This window comes from Musca vetustissima, unplaced genomic scaffold, assembly GCF_032173495.1.
Source record: "Musca vetustissima isolate MV318-11 ecotype Yass unplaced genomic scaffold, APGP_CSIRO_Mvet_v1 utg27459, whole genome shotgun sequence".
Classification (NCBI taxonomy): domain Eukaryota; kingdom Metazoa; phylum Arthropoda; class Insecta; order Diptera; family Muscidae; genus Musca; species Musca vetustissima.
Window position 1 is genome coordinate 763 of NW_026872656.1, and position 25,172 is coordinate 25,934.

The window sequence follows — 25,172 nt, forward strand, 5'->3', positions numbered from 1 at the left end:
ACAAAAATAAACACAAATATTCCTAACGGGGTCCTATGTTATGCGGTATCATCTAAACCCTATATATATTAAGACAACATATTTGTTATTGTTGTAATTTTTTCTACTTCTTAAATTTTTTTATGACAGTAGTGATGAGATGTCTACCTTTGAACGGAGCAAAAAAAAAATAGAGGATGTCATCAGAACAGTCCTAAACCTGCACCAGAATAATATAAGAACATTTCCTAAAAAAAATAACTTCCATTCCTTCAAGTTGGGCGCCATATATAATTTTTTATTAAAAGCATACAACTCATCAGGGTGGATGACAAGAATAATTCTTAATAAGAAATTCCAACCCTTCAAGTTGGGCGTCTTGTAGAAATTATTTTTTTTTTTATTAAAAGCCTAAAACTCGTTATGTTGGGCGCCACGAAAAATTTATTTTTTAAGGAATAAATTAGAACTTTCATCGCTTCAAGTTGGGCCCCATGTAGAATATATATATATATTTCTTATTAAAGTTTAGAACTATTCAGGTTGGGCGCCAGGGAGACTTTCGAATTTTTAAATTGGGCGCCATGTAGAATTTATTTTTTTGAAAGCCAAACTACCTACGTTGCATACCGCGGAAAATCTCTTAAAAAATAGTAGAACCTTCATACTTCAACTTTAACTGTTATTGAAAGTTAACAACTATTCAGGTTGGGCGCCAAGTGGATTTTCAATTTTTATGAAAGTAATTTTTAACGTAACCGAACTTAGGAGTTATTATAAGCAGTCAGTTGAATTTCTACGACCCTCCTATTTATTCTGACTATCAATAATTTTCTGTTTTAATTTTTTGTTCACCTTTTTTCTCCTCCTTTTTTCTTTTCTTCCTTTCCATTGCACTCTGAGATCATAATTTAGTTTTGTTTGTTTTAATTTTTTTACTGTTGTCTAATATAAAGTTTTGCAGTACCTACATTTATAGCTTGAAATTTTACATCTTTTTTGTTTGCAGTGCCGTCGGAATTTGTATTTGAGCAGATTTGTTGTTTCGGTTGGTTTTTGTTGTCTTCATTGCCCTCTTTTGTTTGGCCTTTCTTCATCTTCAACACATTAATTTGCACCACCAAATAATACCGAATTTTTATAATATGCAGCAGCAGCTTGCCGTTCAGCCAGTGGGCTCTTTACATCACGATCAGCACCGGCGGAACGTGTCTTACGCTCCAATTCGATCTCCTGGGCAAGGGATTCTACAATGAAAAAAATAAAAGAAGGGGAAAGGGGAAATTAGAAATTTTTTTATAAGAAATAATAAGGATTTCTTAAAATATGCTTAAGAAAATCTACACCTTAGACCTAAGACCTTATTAGACTCCTCGAAATATTCTTAAAAATACTATGACCTTCTGAGGCTCTCAAAAAACTACGCCTTTTGAGACTTCTGAAAATATTCCAAAAAAAATATATTCCCTCTTGACGCCTAAAAATATTCTTTGAAACCTCTTCGCCATTTAGAAACCCCTAAAAATGTTCGTAAAAAACTTCGCATTTTAGGGGCCCCTAAAATATTCCTTAAAAACTCTACGCCTTTTATAGACTCCTAAAATATTCTTAAAAAAAGCTTCGCCTTTTCGGGACCCCTAAAAATATTCCTTAAAATCTCTACGCCTTTTATAGACTCCTAAAAATATTCTTTAAAACCTCTACTCCTTTTAGAAATCCCAAAAAATATTCCTTAAAAACTCTACGCCTTTTATAGACTCCTAAAAATAGCTTTTAAAAAATCTATGCCTTTTATAGGCTACTAAAAATATTCCTTAAAAATCTACGCATTTTATAGACTCCTAAAAATAGTTTTTAAAAAATCTATGCATTTTATAGACTCCTAAAAATATTCCTTAAAAAATCTAGGCCTCTATTCTCTTTCTACTCTCCGCTCCTTAAAATACTATAAAAAAGTCTATACAAGTTTCTGGCTCATAAAAATATCCCTTATATAATGTACTCCTTTTGGAAGCTGATAAAAAATATTCTTTAAAAAATCTACGATCTTTTAAAGGTCCTGAAATTACTATTAGAAAGTCTACACCCATTTGATAAATCGACGCCCTCATGAAACTCTTTAAAAAATCTACGCCTTTTAGAGGCTCCTGATATTCCTTAAAAAAATCTACACTGTTTAGATACTCCTAAAACTATTCTTTAAAAATTCTACGGCTTTTAGAGACCCCTAAAAATATCCTTTAAATATATATACGCTCGTTTGAGAATCTTGTAAAAAATCTTTAAATAAATCGACGCCCTTTAAAAAATCAAACGCTGAAAAATATAAGTAATGTTTTAGCTATTGCAAACTGTCTTGTAGCATACTTTTAGGCCACCACCTAACAGCTGATCGTATCGAACAGCTGATAAGGTCTTGAAAATATTGTTCAAAAATCTACGCCTTGTATCGGTGCTGAAAAAATATTCTTTAAAATCTACCTCTCGTTGGTCTTTGAAAAAATATTCTTTAAAAAATCTACGTCTTGTTGGTCTTTAAAAATCTACGCCTTTTATTGGTGCTGAAAAAATATTCTCTAGAAATCTACGTCTTGTTGGTCTTTGAAAAACTATTTTTTAAAAATCTGCACATTGCATTGGTCCATAAAAATATAATTTAAAAAATCTACTCTTAATGGTCCTATAAAAATGCTCTTTCAAAAACTACGCCTTGGTGGCCTTTGAAAACATTTTCTTCAAAAAATCTAAGCCTTGTTGGTCTTTGGACATTCTTAAAAAACTGAAAGCCCATAATAAACTTTACAATATATTTCTTTCAGGTGAGGCTTGGAAAAATACTAAAATCTATTCTAATCCTATGTTTGAACGTTCGTTTAGCCTACTTTTAGGCAGTCAACCAACAGCTGATCACCACGATCAGGTGATAATGTTGATCAGATGTTGGGTGCTTGTTTCAATCATAAACAAATATTTTAAGACTTGAAGGAAAAATCATTAAAAAATTTCGCCTCTTATAAGCCTTGAAAAATATTAAAAGTTCTTCTGAAGCAAATTTAAATATTTGGTATAGTCTACTATTAGACAATCAACAAACAGTTGATCAATGCGATCAGCTGTTGGGTGATCGTAATCGAGATTATATATATATATATATATATTGAATGACGTGTGTTACTCACCCGAATAATTCTGCCAAAAAGCTCCGGTAGCCATTAAATCAATACCGGGATAATTCCATTGACCCTTGCCGCCATTGGCAGCTGCGGCTGCTGCAGCGGCGGCAGCAACAGCCAAACTATTCTCGGCAGCATGCGATGAAGGTGGCCGATTACTATCACGATCCACCGAACGACGTTCATCCAAATCTTCTGAACGTTCAGTGAGATGTTCCGATGAAGAATGACGATCACTGTCCGAGGAGGCGGCAGCAGCTGCGGCGGCGGCTGCTGCTGCAGCAGCATGATGCAAATGTCTTAGTTGAGGTGGTAAATCTTCGGCACTACGTGATTCATGATCGGAATGGGGTTCACGTTTAAAACTTGGACTTTCCGAGAGGGTACGTAAATGTTGTGATGATGGTTGTTGTTGTGACTGCTGTTGCTGTTGATGGATGCGGCTATCATTGCTGTTATCGGCTGTGTGATGTAAATTATTGTTGTTGTTGGCGTTGGCGTTCGCGTTTGTGTTGTGGGAATTTAAAGAGGAGTTGGTTGATGATTTATCAGACTTTTCACTTTGTTTGCCATCCTGATCTATGAGGTTAAAGGGAAAGTAGAACAAGAAGAAGAAGAAATAGAGGACGCTGTGTTGGTTAAAACAGGAGTTGTAACAGAGAGAAACAAACAAAAAACAGTTAAACACGCATTTAGAGTGGGAGGGTAGCGTAACTTTAAGTTTGTTCTTCAGTTTTGATTTTTGAGGTTTTTTATATAGAAAACTAAAAACTACTGAGCTTTTGTTGTAAACTTAAAAAATTGAAAAAAAAAACTTTTTCGAGCTTCTTACCTTGCTCCGATTTCCTTGTCAAATCGGTTATACTGCCACTATGTTTGCTATGCATCGATGCTGAATCTATGGACCGGACATCCTCATTTATTGAGGCCGATCTCTCCACTGCCGATGAGTTGTTATTGCTGATGCTCATATTGTTGTTGTTGTTATTGTTGGCGGCGTTATTGCTGCCACCACTGGCATTGCTGTTAGCATTATTATTGTTATTGTTGCTGGCATTTGCTGTGGCATTGGGCGATTTACGTTTGCCGCCCTCCACTTGCTGCTGATAACGAATGCGCAATTTACGTTCACGTCTGTAGCGTTTTTGATATAAAACTGAAATTGAAAAGAGAGGAGACCAAACTTATGTTGAATGCAATTCGATACTTTTTTGACAAGAAAAAAAATTAAAAAAAAATCCATAAAGAAAGAAAACGTTTTTGAGGCTGGTCTGATTGTCGTATCGAAAGATAGAATAATCATGTTGCATGTTCGTCAATCACCGACGACGACAATCTATCATATTTCTGAAGTAATCGATAAAAACAATTCTTGTGATTTAGATATTTGTGATGTTTTTTTATTTTCTTTATGTTTTGCCAATTTAAAAATTTATCCGTTTGTGTGTTGTAAAAGACCAGCAAATCTGTGTGTGTGTGGCCAGATTTAGGGTCCATCTGTCATCCAATTTATTTTCTTGCGAATATTAAATTTGACAATATGTACCGTTATTTTTAAAGAATGTTATGCGGAGATATCAAATTTGTTAATACGGGTTTGAGATGAAGATTATGGAGACAAATACGAAGAGAGAGGAGCGTTTAGCAAATTGAATAATGAATTGAATATCATGAATTACTAAATATTGGGTCTTTATATTTTTAGGCGTAGATATTCCAAAAATTTATTTTTGGAATATCCACACTTCAGCTTTTAGACAAAGCCTTATAAGCCTTAAAAATATTTTTTAAATAATCTACAAATCTACGCCTCCGATAATCCTTAAAAACATATCATGCTCTATGCTCTTTATAAAGAAATTCATTTAAAAAAATCTACTCATTGTGGGACTTTAAATATACTCTTAGAAAAATCGACACTTCTTTAAAAAAATCTATGCCATTGACACGAAATCTAGGCCTCTAGTAAGCCTTAAAATAATATTGAAATTTCTACGCCTCCGATAATCCTTAATAATAGTTTATGCTATAAAAATATTTTTTTCTTCTCCTTTCACAGAAATAAAATATTTAAGAAAATCTTTAAAAATAGTCCCCAAATTTATTTTCCGTGAAGAAATATTCTTTTTTTAAATAGTGGGAGATTATTTTTTCTGGAAAAATATAGTTTTTTTTATACCCTACACAACTATGTTGTCAGGGTATATAGCTTTGTGCAGCGCCAAAAGTTTGTAACTCCGCGAAATATTACTCCTGGACCCACCTTTTGGTATACCGGTTATCATATCTCGACTAGCTGAGTCGATATAGACATGTGTGTCGTCCGTTCGTCTGTCCATTATCATTTGTAAACACCTTACAGGCCACAGTTATGGACCAATCTTCACGAAATTTTGCATGTAGGAAGGTTTAGGCCCAATGAAGACAACAAATATTTAATTTTTGTCGGTTTTTCTTGTCGCTCCAGAGGCCGCAATTATGGCCCGAACATCGCGAAATTCTACATGGAGAACGGGATCGGGCCCAAGAATATGAATGCCTGTTTTGATAAGGATTGGTCAATATTTAGCGGGTCAAATGAACCCTGACTTTTGCGTGAAAAATGACAAAATTTGTATTCTACAGCGTATATATTTACTCCTGAGGGACAAAGAGCCGAGAAGTTGATAGTATATGCAAGAGGAGTAGTTGGCCTTTAAATTGATACCAATTATATTGTCGTAATTACTCGGATGTGGGAGTTACACGTAAATATTTACAGGTGCTTACGTATTAATATATTATTATTTCCACACTAGAGGGCGGAAATATAGCGTTGATCGCTTTGAAATGTTCCATGAGGTTCCAGTTATGGTCAAGTATAATTTTCGATGATGATCAGATTATAATTTTGTGATGAAGTGGACCGAAAGCTTATTTTTTGTGTTTTTTTCCAATTCAATCTCTAAATTTTATAAAAAGTTTTTTTTTTAGAAAAACTACAATGCAACTTGTTATTAAACAAGTGAAAAAGCGTTAAGTTCGGCCGGGCCGAACTTTGGATACCCTCCACCATAGATATACTGACAGATACTTGAAATAAAGGGAACATACAAAAAAGTGTAACTATACCAACATTTCTACAAACTGATTATGGTTCTACATATTGGTCCTAGATCCCATGTTACTGTGGACCAAATTTGTTTCAAAAAATTTAGATTTCATCCAAACTTTGCCCATTTTATTATTTCTTCCAAAATTAGTTCAAGTTCGAACATGGGGAATATCGCTCCTTTCCTTCTGGTACCTCCCACACAGGGGCTAGCCCTAAATGCGGGTTATAATTCATATATATGAATTTATATATAAGGTTTATTATCGAACAGTATGTTCTAGTTTTTTCCACAGATGAAATGATTACAACAGAGCCTTAGGACCAAAACCAAACACGGAACAAATCATATAACTATTTTAATATAAAAAGGGGGTTATATGGAGACGACCCCAAAAAGGGGGCGAATACTAAAAATTTTTGGTAGGGAGATTTGTTACGGTATACGACTACAAAATACCAAACTACATCCAATTCGGTGGAAAAATACGATCAAAACCCCCAAAATATTGAAAATTAGGATGTACCGTTATATGGGGGCTACCAGAAAAAGTAGGCCTATATTCATAATTTTTTGTGGAGAAATTTAGTACCCAATAAGAACCCAATGTACCAAATTTGAGCGTATTCGGTTGAAAACGCTCTCAAGAACCCCAAAATACCGAAAATGGGGGGTACTGTTATATGGGAGCTATGCCTAAATGTGGATCTTCTCCATTCCTTCAGAAGATAGCGTGATTACAACAGGCGGACGGACATGGCTAGATCGTCTTAGAATTTTAATCTGATCAAGAATATATATTCTTTATAGTGTCGGAAATGAATATTTCGATGAGTTACAAACGGGATGACAAAATTAATATACCCTCCACTACTACTATGGTGGAGGGTATAAAAATATGTGTTTTGAATCCTTTAAAAAAAGTGTTATTTAAAAAATACCTGCTTATGTTAACCATTGACAAATAAAACCTAAATATCCTTCTTTGAATTTCTTCTACAATTTCCTATTTAAAAAAATATTGAAATATATTATTCCCACGTCATTTTCAATTATTGACACAATAATCGATTCAAAAGATTAAACGTTTCATTTAAGCAAATCCACTCTTTTTTATTTGTTATTCGATTTTTTTTCTCCTTAAACTGTCATCAAAATCATAGATAAAATTTGTACCATGATCTGTCTATTAAAGGATTTCCTGAGAAGAGACTAGAATTCCCACTAAATCGAATAGAGGAAATCGAATCAAGAAAACAAAAAAAATTGGATTTCCAACAACACCAAATAAAATACATTCAATATCGAACGCCATGCGTTCGCCGTTGAATTCGAAAAGTTTTGCTTCAATGATTCGGATATGGAGGTCTTTATAATATCAAATGACACACCTCAATTGGCATAATCACTCAAGTGGAGCCCATCATCATCATCATCATATGAATGGCTAGGAGGTACCATCCAAACTGTATATGTGAGTGAGTGTGCGTGTGTGTGTTTATTTGAAAATCACAATGCGTTACAATTTGTGTTTGCCTCAAATTCTATGACAACAAAATGTGGCATACATCGCGAAATAATTACCCAGAAAAAAATAAATAATTGTTGTTCTATTTGAAAAGAGGAGGAGAAGTAAATGACTATTTGATTTGCGATTTTTTATTCTATGGGATGGGTTTTTTGGGATGGAACTACATCACCAAATCCATATGAAAGCCAAACATGTCATTTGAAAAGCTCTCATGTAGAACTTTGCGACACACTGCCGTCTCAATTTGTCATAAGTGGCCCTTGTGTATGTTTTTTTATTTATATATCTTAACTGTCCTCCTCCCACTTATGCCATTCGATCAGGTTGTCTTCATTTCATATGCTTGTGCTGCGTTTTGTTCCGATGTCCTTGCGTTTCGCCTTCGCAATAGCATTCGAGTGTTACCAACTAATCAAATGTTATTAAATTTATATTTTGATTTCTGTTGAAATCCGAATCAGCGGGATAAGCGGGTAGGGAGTGCAGAAAAGGAAGAAACAAGTGAAAAAGCGTTAAGTTCGGCCCGGCCGAACTTTGAATACCCTCCACCATATATATACTGATAGGTACATGAAATGAAAATATAGGGAACATACCAAAAAGTGTACCTATACCGACTTTACTAAAAACGGATTATGTAAACCATAATACAAATTTCAGAAATTTTTAATAGATAATTATACCCTCAGCCTTATGGGTAATGAGGGTGTGTACACTTTAACACGGTGAAAATGTGCCTCATCGAAATATCGGTTCTACACCCCATGTTTCTTTGGACCAAATCCGTTTCAGAAAATTTAGATTTCATTCAAACTTTGCCCATCTTCTTCCAAATTTAGTTCAAATTCGAATATGGAGAATATCGGTCCACTCCTTCTGACACCTCCCACACGCGCTCAAGAACCGCACCGTTATATGGGAGCTATGCCTAAACATGGATCGATATATCCCATCTTCGAACTTGACCTGCCTGCAGACAAAAGACAAACGTATGCAAAATTTCAGCACCCTATCTCAATTCCTTCAGATGATTACAACAGACGTACGGACAAGAATTTTACCCTGATCAAGAATATATACTTTTTAGGGTCGGAAATGAATATTGCGATGAGTTACAAACGGAATGACAAAATTAATATACCCTCCAAACTATGGTGGAGGGTATACAAATGCAAAACAACATTTGATAATAATAAATATGGAGGTAGGATTGGAGATTTTCGGAATTATTTTAATGGTAAGATGAGATCGTGGATTTTAAAAAATATTTTTCTAGGGACTTGCGGAGTTAGTGCATCATTTCGCATCATTTAAGTATGATATCAGGTCATACATAGCTCTCGGAATTTTTAGAAAACATTTTTCGTGGTTAAGGAATGTAAGCTTGACAAGCTTTAAAGGAATATATTCAAAAACTATTTTTGAAGTACATCACAGAGTGAGTTTTTATAGAATATTTTTTAGAGATCGAAGCCAACTTTGAAATTAAAAAAAAAATATATTTCTTTAAAAAATCATGTTCAAGGACTTTTAATAGGCGCGTTTTTTTAATATTTTTAAAGGGACTTATTAAAATATTTTTCAAGGACTACTAAGAGGCGGGGATTTATCAAAAATATTTTTTAAGGACTATTAAGAGGTGTGGATTAATTAAAAATATTTCTCAAGGACTATTAAGAGGCGTGGATTTATTACAAATATATTTTAAGGACTATTAATAAGCGTGGATTGTTAAAAAAATTGAAGGACTATTAAGAAGTGTGGATTTATTCAAAATATTTTTCAAGGACTATTGTAGGCGTGCATTTTTTCAAAATATTTTCCAGAACTATTAATAGGCGTCGAGGTGTAAACAAATATTTTCAAGGACTATTAATAGGCGTGGAGGTATAAACAAATATTTTTCAAGGTCTTTTAATAGGCGTGGACGGTTTTTGTTACCCCAAATTCCCATACTCTCCCTCCTAGCAAATATCTCACAACTGGAAACATATAAATTGAAAGAAAAAAAGACTAAAAATGTGTATTTTTAAACGAATTGTGTATCTTTAAGATATTGATTTGAATGTATGCTGTTTTAAATTTTTTTCCTACTCTTCTTTGTCTTTTTTAAAAGGACACTTTTTACCCCCTATTTAAGATATTGAATAACAACATTAACAGAAAAAAACGAAATAACCAACAAACAGCATTCATTTGGATCGGCATCGAACATAGCACAAGACACAGTCGTCGACGACAGACGTCTGTGGCCAGTGAACAGCGGTTCGGTTGTGGGGAGTAGGGTAGGGCTGTAGGGAGTTTAAATGGAAGTGGAGTTGTTGTGTTGCGTTTTTTGCATTTTTATTGGCATTCGATTTTTATATTTTTCGCCCTTCTTGCGATGACGATTCGAATACACCGATGATGATATCAGGTGTCATTATGGGCCATTATTTGAGTCAATTTGAATTATAAACACTTCAGTGAAGAAGGACAACAATGTTGAATAACTATTGACAGACTCTAAATGTATTGTGGGGCAAATACATTTGCAAAATGAAAACAAGAAACAAAGAGAAATACAAAAAGAAACGAAATATTGAAATTAATAATATTTTTGTGGTCTCATTTTTAAGGCAAAGTTAATGTGTTTTTAAATGGCTTACACTCGAAGAAAGATGTTGGTTGAAAGAAAAAAATATGTTTCATTTAAATAAATTAGGAAATTGTGTAGATTCATTTTCCTATCATCCCATATCATAAGAAAACCCCTTTTGGATTTGTCAATACCCAAAAATTCTAAAAAATTTCCTAAAAATATGTACCTCCGAATGAAGATAAATTTACTTCTCTTTCCAATACCATGTCAATTGATATACGGATTGTTTCCTCTACCACCAAAAACAACAACAAAAAGAAGAATTGCAATTTACTATTCATTCGCCATACAATGTTGTTGTTGTGCTTCGGATTTAAAATGTAATCTTAATTCGTGCCGTATTGCAAATTACGATTGCTGTTGACCCCAAAAAAGGCCCAAAGGAACTATTTTTTATGCTTATCATGATGATGCCACCAAACAAATATGTAAATTTATGTGTATGTAGATATGTTTGTATGTATGTTGGCTTGTGTTTCTTTTAGGTGAACTTACCTCTTAACTTCCGTTCATCGACTAATTGCCTTTCTAATGAATCTTTGACTTCACGTTCGCGTAAAACATCCATTTTTAATTCAGCTGAAAGAAAAGAAAGAAGATAAAGAAATGAAATTTAATAGAAAACAGCAATGAAAGAGGATTCGAAAAATAGAAAACTGGACAAGGGCTCATACAAGGACTTGTTTTTTTAATATTTTTAAGAATTCATAATATGCATAGATTTAAAAATATATTTTTTCAAGGACCTATTCAAGGCGTGGACTATCAACAGGCGTGGATTTTTTAAAAATATTTTTTTCAAGGACCTATACAAGGCGTGGACTATCAACAGGCGTGGATTTTTAAAAAAATATTTTTTCAAGGACCTATACAAGGCGTGGACTATCAACAGCCGTGGATTTTTTAAAAATATTTTTTCAAAAACCTATACAAGGCGTGGACTATCAACAGGCGTGGATTTTTTAAAAATATTGTTTCAAGGGCCAATACAAGGCGTGGACTATCAACAGGCGTGGATTTTTAAAAAATATTTTTTCAAGTACCTATACAAGGCGTGGACTATCAACAGGCGTGGGTTTTTTAAAAATATTTTTTCAAGTACCTATACAAGGCGTGGACTATCAACAGGCGTGGATTTTTTAAAAATATTTTTTCAAGTACCTATACAAGGCGTGGATTTTTAAAAAAATATTTTTTCAAGTACCTATACAAGGCGTGGATTTTTAAAAAAATATTTTTTCAAGGACCTATACAAGGCGTGGACTATCAACAGGCGTGGATTTTTTAAAAATATTTTTTCAAGGGCCAATACAAGGCGTGGACTATCAACAGGCGTGGATTTTTTAAAAATATTTTTTCAAGGGCCACTACAAGGCGTGGGCTATCAACAGGCGTGGATTTTTTAAAAATATTGTTTCAAGGGCCAATACAAGGCGTGGAGTATCAACAGACGTGGATTTTTTAAAAATATTTTTTCAAGGGCCAATACATGGCGTGGACTATCAACAGGCGTGGATTTTTTAAAAATATTGTTTCAAGGGCCAATACAAGGCGTGGACTATCAATAGGCGTGGATTTTTAAAGAATATTTTTTGAAGGACCCAAACAAGGCGTGGATTTTTTAAAGAATATTTTTTCAAGGGCCACTACAAGGCGTGGGCTATCAACAGGCGTGGATTTTTTTAAAATATTGTTTCAAGGGCCAATACAAGGCGTGGACTATCAATAGGCGTGGATTTTTAAAGAATATTTTTTGAAGGACCCAAACAAGGCGAGGATTTTTTAAAAATATTTTTTCAAGGGCCACTACAAGGCGTGGGCTATCAACAGTCGTGGATTTTTTAAAAATATTGTTTCAAGGGCCAATACAAGGCGTGGAGTATCAACAGACGTGGATTTTTTAAAAATATTTTTTCAAGGGCCAATACAAGGCGTGGACTATCAACAGGCGTGGATTTTTTAAAAATATTGTTTCAAGGGCCAATACAAGGCGTGGACTATCAACAGGCGTGGATTTTTTAAAAATATTGTTTCAAGGGCCAATACAAGGCGTGGACTATCAATAGGCGTGGATTTTTAAAGAATATTTTTTCAAGGACCTATACAAGGCGTGGACTATCAACAGGCGTGGATTTTTTAAAAATATTTTTTCAAGTACCTATACAAGGCGTGGACTATCAACAGGCGTGGATTTTTTAAAAATATTTTTTCAAGTACCTATACAAGGCGTGGACTATCAACAGGCGTGGATTTTTTAAAAATATTTTTTCAAGTACCTATACAAGGCGTGGACTATCAACAGGCGTGGGTTTTTTAAAAATATTTTTTCAAGTACCTATACAAGGCGTGGACTATCAACAGGCGTGGATTTTTTAAAAATATTTTTTCAAGTACCTATACAAGGCGTGGATTTTTAAAAAAATATTTTTTCAAGGGCCAATACAAGGCGTGGACTATCAACAGGCGTGGATTTTTTAACAATATTGTTTCAAGGGCCAATACAAGGCGTGGACTATCAATAGGCGTGGATTTTTAAAGAATATTTTTTGAAGGACCCAAACAAGGCGTGGATTTTTTAAAGACTATTTTTTCAAGGACCCAAACAAGGCGTGGATTTTTTAAAGACTATTTTTTCAAGGACCCAAACAAGGCGTGGATTTTTTAAAGAATATTTTTTAAGGACCCAAACAAGGCGTGGAATTTTTAAAGAATATTTTTTAAGGACCCAAACAAGGCGTGGAATTTTTAAAGAATATTTTTTCAAGGACCCAAACAAGGCGTGGAATTTTTAAAGAATATTTTTTAAGGAGCCAAACAAGGCGTGGATTTTTTAAAGAATATTTTTTAAGGAGCCAATCAAGGGTGTGGATTTTTTAAAGAATATTTTTTCAAGGACCCAAACAAGGGTGTGGATTTTTTAAAGAATATTTTTTCAGGGACCTATACAAGGCGTGGATTTTTTAAAGAATATTTTTTCAGGGACCTATAAAAGGCGTGGATTTTTTAAAGAATATTTTTTCAGGGACCTATAAAAGGCGTGGATTTTTTAAAGAATATTTTTTCAGGGACCTATAAAAGGCGTGGATTTTTTAAAGAATATTTTTTCAGGGTTTAATTTCTTTCTTTCAAATACTATAAAACTGGGCTATGTGACCTTACCTTTCTCATAAGTAATCTGCCTCTCCTGTTGCCTTGCATTATCTGCCGCCACCTTCAGCAAACTTTGTATATTTCTCAGCAATGTTTCTGTAGAAGACGGTAGCCCCGGATCCATTGCCAAGGGTCCCAGCGATAGACCACCTGCAGCCAAGGCGGCTGCAGCAGATGTAGCATCAGCTGTTGCCATTTGCAAAGCTTCATTGGGTGTTAGAGCACCACCTGCCCCACCTACACTATTTGAACCAGGCACCACGCCAGTGGGACCATTCACTGCACCATTTGCCGCCGCTGCTGCTGCTGCCAACTGTGAATAATTCAGGGCCCTCTGATGTTGCAATACTGCCACGGCAGCAGCCTGATGTGATGGTGAACTATGTTGTAAAGCAGGATGTGTAGAATCGCGATCAGAAATGGAAATACGTTCAACACTGCTACCGCTGCCGCCGCCGCTACCGCCACCACCAGCTGCTGAGGCTGACATTGAAGCGGCTGAGGCGGGCATATTGTGTTGCAGATGATGATGAGGATGGCGTTGGGTGGAGGAGGTGGTGGAAATGTTATCACGTTCAACATCACTTAAATCTGGAAATGGAAAGGGAAAAGAAGAAGAATATTTTTTTAAAATATATTTTTAATAGAAAAAAATTGATTTCAATTTTATTTTAATTTTTTTTAATATTTAAACATTTTTTTTTAAATAGTTTTTTTATTATTTTTTATATTTTTGAACTCTTTTGAATATTTTTTTGTAATTTTTTAATAATTTTTAATATTCCCTCCCCCCTATTACCTTCTTCATCTTTAACCATACGATCATCGACATCGGACACATTATCATCACTCATATTTTCAATATCTTCATCGTCCAAATTACGATCATTCACCCCGCCGCCGTCATTAGCACTGCGTCCACTGGCCCGTTCTATGCTATCGTCTCGCACCGAATGGGCCGGCGAATGCATATCACTGCGTTCACTACGCTCATCACAATTGCTACCCTGATCTGTATTACCGCCGGATTTGGAGAGATTTAACACAGGACTTTGACGATTGGGTGAACCTGAAAAAATCAAACAAAACAAAAGACCTCCTCCTTAGAAAAATATCCTTCCAAGGTAAAAATAAACTTCTTCGAAACTTACAATTACGTGAACTTAAATCTCTGGGTTTGGGCTCCACATTACCCATACCACTGGAAGCTGAACCACCACCCATTTGTTGACGTTCATCGGTGCGTTCTTCACGAAGTCTGAAAGGAGAGAAAAACAGAACAAAAATTGGATATTAAAATTGAAAATTTAATATTTTTAGAGGTTAGAAAAAGAGGTTTTTCAGTTTCCTTACCTTTCCAAATGCTTGACGATATCTTCATAGGCCGCTCGACAATTCTCCCATATACCCGAACGAGCCAAGGCATCCATATTTGCCGCTGACATACCACTTTGGGCAGCTGCCTTCAACATTTGACTATCGGGCCGTGTGTGCAACCCATGTGGTGGCATACCGGGTGACATTAGGGCCGAACCAGGGTGATGATTCATCTGCATAAATGCCATGTGATTAATGGGCGGGGGATTATAACCATTTGCTAAGAGTGGCGATTTCATATCTGGAAGAAGAAAAAAATAAAAATTGGAATTATCCTGAGTAAAAATCTTCATTAGGGAGTGTGTATTTAAAAAAATTCAAGTACGCAAGAAAGACGTGAGCATGAGCAAATCGAGATGTACAGGAGTCAGAATGAAGTCCGAAAATTCTACCAACCGGTAAAATACCAAACCGAAGGCTTTGTTGCAGGCACATCCTCCTGTAGAGATGGAGAAGGAAACCTGGTGACAGATACAGACAGCGTGTTGAGGATCTGGAAGGAGCATTTTGAAAAACTTCTGGTATCAAATAGTAGCAGTGAAGTGGATACCCCAGAACCAATAATAGATGACGGCATAGAGTGTATGTCTGAATAGCAATCAATAGGCTGAAGAATAATAAAGCAGCAGGTTCCGATGGTTTACAAGCCGAACTATTCAAGATTGGTGGTCAGATGCTGGTAAGGAGCATGCACCAGCTGATTAGTACAATTTGGCTAGAAGAATGCATGCCCAATGATTAGAACCTCAGCATCCTGTGCCCCGTGCGCAAAAAAGGAGACAAGACGATATATGCCACCCTTAGAGGAATAAGTCTCCTTCTCATCGCATATAAAGTGCTATCCAGCGTACTGTGTGAACGACTGAAGCCAATGGTCAATGACACTATTGGACCATACCAATGCGGCTTCAGACCAGGAAAATCCACCATTGACCAAATTTTCACTCTGCGCCAAATCCTGGAAAAAACCCACTAAAAACACATCGTCACATTCCACCTATTCGTCGACTATAAAGCCGCATTCGACAGCCCTATATCCGTTTAGAGGTGTATAAAGCCATGTCTACGTTCGGCATTCCTGCAAAATTAATTCGGCTATGTAGGATAACTTTAACAGGCACAAGATCATCAGTTAAAGTCGGAAATGACCTCTCGGAGCCCATTAGTACCGAACGAGGATTCAGACAAGGTGATAGTTTGTTGTGTGACATTTTTAACATCCTGCTGGAAAAGGTCATACGAGAGGCAAAGGTGAACAGAAATGACACTCTGTACACTAAACAACACATGTTACTCACCTACGCCGATGACATCGACATAATGGGTCGAACATTGAGAGCGGTAACAGCCACCTTTGAACAAATTGAAAAGGAGTCTGCCAAAGTGGGTTTGGCAGTAAACGGCGAGAAGACCAAGCTGATGGTATCAACGCGCAAGACGTCCAGTAGACTCGGACCAACTGTGGAACTTGAGCACTACTGCTTTGAGGTAGTCAAAGATTTTGTATACCTTGGTACCCTCGTAAATAAAACGAATGACATCAGTTTTGAAATTCGGAAATTCGGAGAAGGATAGTGATGACCAACCGATGCTACTATGGCCACCTCCCGCCAGACCAAACTCACACTCCACAAGACTCTGATACTACCCGTGCCATTATAAGGATCTGAAGCATGGGTACTTGCGCAAGCAGATAAGGCAGCTCTTGTAGTGTTTGAGAGAAAAATTCTCCGAAAGATCTATGCAACGATCTGCGTTGACGGTAAATATCGCTTTTTATTAATTTCTCTTTCTAGATGAACTACATGATCCGAGTTGCAATGAAACGGAAAGCAAGAGAGATCCTACATTCCCACCACTATGCGACGCGTTTCGCCGTTGGTTAAGCGGCTCATCAGGCATATTGGGCAATGTGGCTTACAAATGTCTATTGTTGCGAAATTGCATCTACGAATGAAATTCAACCGTGTCAAGGTTCGGACATTTGGCATCACACCAGAACATTCCTTTTCAGAACAGATTTTTTCGCCTTCGAATGAACCATGAGTTTTTTGACGTATTGAGCTACAGCGACTACGTTGGCTAGGTCATGTTGTGAGAATGGATGAAGATGCCCTAGCCCAGAAGGCATATAAAAGCGAACCAGCTGATGGTTCACGCAGAAGGGGAAGACAAAGAATACGATGGAAAGATCAAGTTGAAGACAACATCGCCGAAAATGGTCTTCCACATTGGAAAAACGGCACAAAAGACCGACGCGCCTGGAAATCTTTTCTAAGCTCGGCTTATGGAACGAAAGTTCTGTCACAAGACAAGGCGTGGATTTTTTAAAAAATATTTTTGTAGTGACCTTTACAAGGCGCTGATTTAAAAAAAGGATCAATACAAGGTGTGGGTTTTTTGGAGAATATAAAGAATAATTTTTGGGGACCTACACAAGGCATACATTTTTAAAGAATATTTTTGGGGACCTATACAAGGCATGGATTTTTTTTAAAAAAGGTGTGGATATTAAAAAAATATATTTGCTTGCATCTACCAAATGTCTTATTTATTTCTATTCCCAAGGCTGTTAGACAAAATAATAATTAGCCTGTGTTTTCAAGCTAACCCAAAGGGGTCTAATTTTAGGCTCTCACAAAACCAGTATTTGGGAAAATCGCCATTCCCTCAATTTAACTCTCCTCACATGAATGCTAATTGCAGTTGTACGATTGTATGCCAGAGCAATCATCAGCATCAATTGTAACATAACCTACAATTGTCGTTACAACAACAACAAATAGACCAAAACAAACGAATGCAGGAAAAATACGTAGAAAAATCACAGCCCGGAAAGAAAATGAAATTTATGTTGTCTTTTCTGCACGATTCCTACTGGATATAATTTCATTTAAGGTTTGTTTTCTTCTTCTTCGACTTCGTCTGTGATTTGTTAATGCGAATTCGTTTTGTTGCCCCCATTTCGCCCTCTTGTCACCCTCTCTTCACAATCGGAGAATAAATAATAATGGTCGGTCATATACATTCGAAATGTTGTAGAGCAGCAGCGGGTCTTTTTCTTATGATAGACTTCAATATGAATTATCATTGCTGCATTGCCAAAGAACAACAACAATAGCAACAACAAAATAACATTCGTTGAAATATGAAACCAACTTTGGCTAAATTATTGGCCATTGGAAACCAAAAACCGGGCAAATCATTCAACCATGTTTAAATGATGTTTATGATTGTTGCAACCGAATGCTGGAGTTGCTGTTGTTGTTCGATTGTTGCAGCTTGGTTTGATCTGTGGAGGCATTCAATTTTTTTGTTTCATTTCGATAATGCCTGGGTTTTGGATTCGTTTTCAATGATGATTCGATTTCAGTTCGTATTCGTATATTTGTTTGTTTGCCGGATTGACTGTCTATTTGGATGATGGTTTCTTGAGAAACCCAGAAGCTGATGTTTTGTAGAGGAAGGCTAAGAAGCTTTAAGTAACTTATTTTTGCTATTCAGGAAATTGTGAATTTGGTATTGATTTTTCAATACACCAACAAATCCGTACAGGGCCCTAAATGAATTATTTCATTTAGGATTCAAATTCCGAATTTTATTGCAAAGTGTGTCAAACCCTCCAAAAAACACAACCATAGATAATTTCCATTGGTAATTAAATCGAAAACATTTCGATAAGAACTCCTATTCGTTGTCACTACTGACACACCACCACCGGCATTCATCGCCACCACCAGCAGAACCGACCGACCAAACCACCAATTCCAACCATATTTTTGCGGTTTCGAAATAAAAATGACCCCTAACAAAAATTACTGCGCAACATTTCCCAAAATGAAAGCTCCCGCCCTACACACACTCACCGAACAAAGCACACAAAAAAACCAACAACACTCAAATATTTAGCCCAAAGGAAACAACAAAAGCAGCACAACACGCATGTCTCAAATTAGCAGCAGCAATAACAACAACAAAAACATTCAGATACAAATAAATATATGTATATGCGGAGGGGCTGTAACCCTGAATTAACACAAATGTCAACGAAAATTGTTTTTAAATGAAAATTATAAATTGTTTAAATATTAAAAAAGCAGCAACAACAACAATAATAAAATAATAAATGGAAATTACAAAAAGTTTCATGTTCGGGTTAATTACACAGTGGTACATGAAATGTCGAGGACATGTCGATTTACACAAAAATAAAAAACGTGGATTTTTAAACAAAAATTTTTCAAGGATTTTTTAAAGAATATTTTTGAAAGGGATACAACCACACAAGGCGTGGATTTTTTAAAGAATATTTTTGAAAGGGATACAACCACACAAGGCGTGGATTTTTTAAAGAATATTTTTGAAAGGGATACAACCACACAAGGCGTGGATTTTTTAAAGAATATTTTTGAAAGGGATACAACCACACAAGGCGTGGATTTTTTAAAGAATATTTTTGAAAGGGATACAACCACACAAGGCGTGGATTTTTTAAAGAATATTTTTGAAAGGGATACAACCACACAAGGCGTGGATTTTTTAAAGAATATTTTTGAAAGGGATACAACCACACAAGGCGTGGATTTTTTAAAGAATATTTTTGAAAGGGATACAACCACACAAGGCGTGGATTTTTTAAAGAATATTTTTGAAAGGGATACAACCACACAAGGCGTGGATTTTTTAAAGAATATTTTTGAAAGGGATACAACCACACAAGGCGTGGATTTTTTAAAGAATATTTTTGAAAGGGATACAACCACACAAGGCGTGGATTTTTTAAAGAATATTTTTGAAAGGGATACAACCACACAAGGCGTGGATTTTTTAAAGAATATTTTTGAAAGGGATACAACCACACAAGGCGTGGATTTTTTAAAGAATATTTTTGAAAGGGATACAACCACACAAGGCGTGGATTTTTTAAAGAATATTTTTGAAAGGGATACAACCACACAAGGCGTGGATTTTTTAAAGAATATTTTTGAAAGGGATACAACCACACAAGGCGTGGATTTTTTAAAGAATATTTTTGAAAGGGATACAACCACACAAGGCGTGGATTTTTTAAAGAATATTTTTGAAAGGGATACAACCACACAAGGCGTGGATTTTTTAAAGAATATTTTTGAAAGGGATACAACCACACAAGGCGTGGATTTTTTAAAGAATATTTTTGAAAGGGATACAACCACACAAGGCGTGGATTTTTTAAAGAATATTTTTGAAAGGGATACAACCACACAAGGTGTGGGGTTTTTAAAGAATATTTTTGAAAGGCATCAAACCACACAAGGCGTGGATTTTTTACAGAATATTTTTGAAAGGGATCCAACCACACAAGGCGTGGATTTTTAAAGAATATTTTTTCAGGGATCCAACCACACAAGGCGTGGATTTTTAAAGAATATTTTTATAAGAATATTCTTTCAGGGATCCACACAAAGCGAGGATTTTTTTAAAGAATATTTTTTTATGGATCCACGCAAGACGTGGATTTTTTAAAGAATATTTTTTAAGGATCCACACAAGGTGTGGATTTTTTAAAGAATATTTTTTTTAGGGATTCACAAAAGACGTGGATGTTTTAAAGAATATTTTTTTTTAAGAATCCACACAAGTCGTGGATTTTTATACCCTTCACCACACTGTGGTACAGTGTATTATGTCTTTGTGCATATGTTTGTAACGGGCACAAATAATCGAGATAGACCCATGGCTCCTTTTGAGAATATGCATAGAATCACTTTCTGAGTCGATTTATGCATGTCCGTCCGTCTGTCTTTTCTCCTGTCCATGTTAAATTGTAAACAACGTACAGGTCGCATTTATGATCCGAATTGGATGAAATTTGGCACAGGTCACTTATTTGGCCCAAGGACGAATCCTATTGAAACTGGGAAAAATCTTTTCAGATTTAGATATAGCTTCCATATATATTTTCGTCCGATTTAAGGTAAATTGTGTACCAAAGCCCCTAAATAGCTTTCGATTTGCACGAAATATGGTACAGCGTACTGAATTAAGTCTAGAATGATGTGTGCAAAGTTTCGTGAAAATCGGTTCAGATTTAGATATAGCTCCCATATATATTTTCGTTCGATTTTAGGTAAATAGTCCACTAATGTCCCTGGAAATCTTTTGATTTGCACGATTTTTGGCATAGCGCACTGGATTAAGTCTAGAATGATGTGTGCTAAGTTTCATGAAAATCGGTTCAAATTTAGATATAGCTCCTATATATAATTTTGTCCGATTTAAGGTAAATGGTGCACCAAAGTCCCTATATATCCTTCGATTTGCACGAAATTTGGTACAGCGTAATGAATAAGGCCTAGAATGATGTGTGCTAAGTTTCATGAAAATCAGTTCAGATTTAGATATAGCTCCCATATATATTTTTGTCCGATTTTATGTAATTGGTGCACCAAAGTCCCTATATATCATTCGATTTGCACGAACTTTTGTATAGGGTACTGAATTAGGTCTAGAATAATGTTGCTAAGCTTCGTGAAAAGATCCATAGCTAGACCGATTGACACAACGTACTGAAGTAATATAAATTAGTCTCTGGCAAGTTTCCCTGAAATCGCTTCAGAATCTGAACTTCAGATACAGATATATAATAAAAACGCGACGTCTGTTAGGATACATATGTAGAATATACCCAAAGTGGTGAAGGCCGACTATATGATACAGTCAGCCCAGTCCGACTTTACTACTTTTCTTACTGGTTTAAAGAGTATATTTTCGGGACCATTACAAGGCTTGTATTTTATATCTCTGGAACCACTTCCATTTTAATTTTGCTGCCGTATGTAAAAAATACGCACTTGTATTCGCGATATTACAAAATTGTGTTACCCTTAATAATAACGGACAACAAAACTTACAACATAATATTACAATACCAAAATTAACAGAAAAACAACAACAACTACAACATAATGTATCCCTCTATGTACAACACACAATTACATGGGATCTATGCTGTTGCTGACGACGATGATGAATGTGATGTTGTATGTAAGTGATGATAATTTTGTACATATTCTTGTTGTTGTTTTTGATGTTTTTTCCATATGCTACAGGTGGGCAATTTTTTGCAGTTGGCTATTTTTCTTCTTGCCCCTTTGGTGGTTGTAAAAAAATTGTAGCAAATTTTGAACAAAAAATCGAAGGGGGGTTTCTTCTTTGGCAAATGGCAAATGTTTAGTCTACTTTATTTGGTTTATGACCCTAGACAGCCGGTATGGAGGAACATTTGTTTATATGGTCTTGGAAACATATATGTAGACGAGTTGTTCGGCATATTAATAGCAAAATATTTATTGTTGACCTATGTGAATGTGTTCGTATGCTTTTTGAATATAAAAGTCCCGAAAAAATATTTTTGTGAAATCCACGCCCTGTATAATGCCCGGAAAAAAAGATATTTATATACAATTCCAGACATTATTTAAAATTAAAAATATGTGCATTTTTAGTGTGGAATCATATTTCGGAATTTTCATATCCGCAAAATTTGTTTCTTTATTGTGTTTAGTTAAGATCAAAAAAAAAAACTCCTGGTGAAATAATTCACATTCACCTTGTTGTCAAATGCCAGAAGGCAGTGATTCCACTCAACTCCAACAAAAAATATTTAATGGATTTTTTACTAGCATCTGTATTGTTATTGTAATATATGTTTTTCAATTTTTCTATACCATTCCTTTTCTTCTTGTGATGATGTTTAACATTGACAGTTACACCACGCCCACTTTTATTGAACTGACAAATGGATCGGTTGATCTGCCCTTGAAAAATATTCTTCACAGTTGGCCCTTGAAAAATATTCTATAAAAAATCCACGCCTCAGTTGGCCCTTGAAAAATATTCTTTAATAAATCCACGCCTCAGTTGGCCCTTGAAAAATATTCTTTAATAAATCCACGCCTCAGTTGGCCCTTGAAAAATATTCTTTAATAAATCCACGCCTCAGTTGGCCCTTGAAAAATATTCTTTAATAAATCCACGCCTCAGTTGGCCCTTGAAAAATATTCTTTAATAAATCCACGCCTCAGTTGGCCCTTGAAAAATATTCTTTGAAAAATATTCTTTAATAAATCCACGCCTCAGTTGGCCCTTGAAAAATATTCTTTAATAAATCCACGCCTCAGTTGGCCCTTGAAAAATATTCTTTAATAAATCCACGCCTCAGTTGGCCCTTGAAAAATATTCTTTAATAAATCCACGCCTCAGTTGGCCCTTGAAAAATATTCTTTAATAAATCCACGCCTCAGTTGGCCCTTGAAAAATAAAATCCACGCCTCAGTTGGCCCTTGAAAAATATTCTTTAATAAATCCACGCCTCAGTTGGCCCTTGAAAAATATTCTTTAATAAATCCACGCCTCAGTTGGCCCTTGAAAAATATTCTTTAATAAATCCACGCCTCAGTTGGCCCTTGAAAAATATTCTTTAATAAATCCACGCCTCAGTTGGCCCTTGAAAAATATTCTTTAATAAATCCACGCCTCAGTTGGCCCTTGAAAAATATTCTTTAATAAATCCACGCCTCAGTTGGCCCTTGAAAAATATTCTTTAATAAATCCACGCCTCAGTTGGCCCTTGAAAAATATTCTTTAATAAATCCACGCCTCAGTTGGCCCTTGAAAAATATTCTTTAATAAATCCACGCCTCAGTTGGCCCTTGAAAAATATTCTTTAATAAATCCACGCCTCAGTTGGCCCTTGAAGTTGGCCCTTGAAAAATATTCTTTAATAAATCCACGCCTCAGTTGGCCCTTGAAAAATATTCTTTAATAAATCCACGCCTCAGTTGGCCCTTGAAAAATATTCTTTAGTTGGCCCTTGAAAAATATTCTTTAGAAAATCCACGCCTCAGTTGGCCCTTGAAAAATATTCTTTAATAAATCCACGCCTCAGTTGGCCCTTGAAAAATATTCTTTAATAAATCCACGCCTCAGTTGGCCCTTGAAAAAATATTCTTTAATAAATCCACGCCTCAGTTGGCCCTTGAAAAATATTCTTTAGTCCAAAAATATTCTTAACAACCTCCACCCTTGTGTCGGACATTGCAAAATATTATTTTAAAAGAAAATTCCCAGAAAATTGCCTATATTCCCAGATTTTTATTCCGCATTCCAGATTTTCATTTCCATTGAAAAATAATCTCCAGATAAATTTATAATTTCTTTCCTCTCCGTCGTAGATATATTTTTTTTATCAACTAAATATTTTCACTTTCATTTACGTTGTTTTGTTTACCAAAACTATCAGCAGCCGCCAGCCTCCATGCTATCATACATGTGAACTCTCCATAGATTCTTGGTATTTAAATACAAAAAAAATCAGAAGATGAAAAAACGAAAAAGTAAATAATAAATAAAAAAATATAAATTACGACTAAGTAAATTTCTCAAAAAAAAAATCACACAAAAATAAATATGCTACTGAATTTGTTTTGGAATTAAAAAAATGTTAAGCAGCAGCTATTAGCTACAGGGAAATAGACGACTTCGTTCTATTTGTCCGAGGCAAATAAAATCTGCTCATAGTTTGTGATTTGATATCGTTATCGCGATAAGAGCATTTTGTTATTATTTGTTTAGTCTTGAGAGAGATATGGCCGTTTAGAATCTACAGTACACAGTAGCGACAACATAAAGCTCCCTTAGGCCGTGGAGGTGAGCCATAATTTTTTTATCGTATGATGGTGATGATGATGATGAGGAAGGGAGCGCCACCAAATTATTTGTTTGGAGATAAAATACACCAACCTTTTTTGTTGGTTAACATTTTTTTAACAAATGCATTTTTAAGCAGCTTCCAAATTGACCTCATTTCTTTGTGAGCAACAAAATTGTATTGGGTTATCTTCCAAAAAAAAAAAAAATTAGAATAAATAAATATTTTTTTTTCAAAATGTTATTATTTGTTTTAACTTGTCATAGAGTAGCATACGTAAACATATTACTCATTTTTGTTGACTTAAAAATTTTTAAAATTGAAATAAAACAATTACTGGGCCCAGTCGTTTCCTCACATACATTTTTTACTGCCTCCCTACATGTTTTGGCGTCTTTTATAGTAGTTTTTTCTTTTTTTCCTTATGTTGATCTGCTGTGTTCAATTTTCATTCCAAACCTGTTAGCAGCTGCTTGGAATCAATTGAAAAAAAAAACTCCAATTGCTTGGCAATTTCAACTGAATTCAAGTACTATAA

At 35.3% G+C, this 25,172-nt stretch overlaps 1 protein-coding gene across 1 annotated transcript in view; it reads right to left on the minus strand.

The window, feature by feature from the left end:
* Nucleotides 1–1,083: 1,083 nt before the first annotated feature.
* The window catches only part of LOC133337387 (dachshund homolog 1-like), a 61,891-nt gene continuing 37,802 nt past the window's right edge, over nt 1,084–25,172 (minus strand). Inside the window, exons 6-13 of the mRNA XM_061545618.1 lie at nt 14,920–15,184; nt 14,718–14,824; nt 14,366–14,635; nt 13,576–14,157; nt 10,912–10,995; nt 3,985–4,308; nt 3,159–3,731; nt 1,084–1,226 (exon numbers count right to left, since the gene is read on the minus strand). Of these exons, the coding sequence (XP_061401602.1) occupies nt 1,087–1,226; nt 3,159–3,731; nt 3,985–4,308; nt 10,912–10,995; nt 13,576–14,157; nt 14,366–14,635; nt 14,718–14,824; nt 14,920–15,184 (2,345 nt within the window). The 3' untranslated portion in view covers nt 1,084–1,086. The remainder of the gene's footprint in view (nt 1,227–3,158; nt 3,732–3,984; nt 4,309–10,911; nt 10,996–13,575; nt 14,158–14,365; nt 14,636–14,717; nt 14,825–14,919; nt 15,185–25,172) is intronic.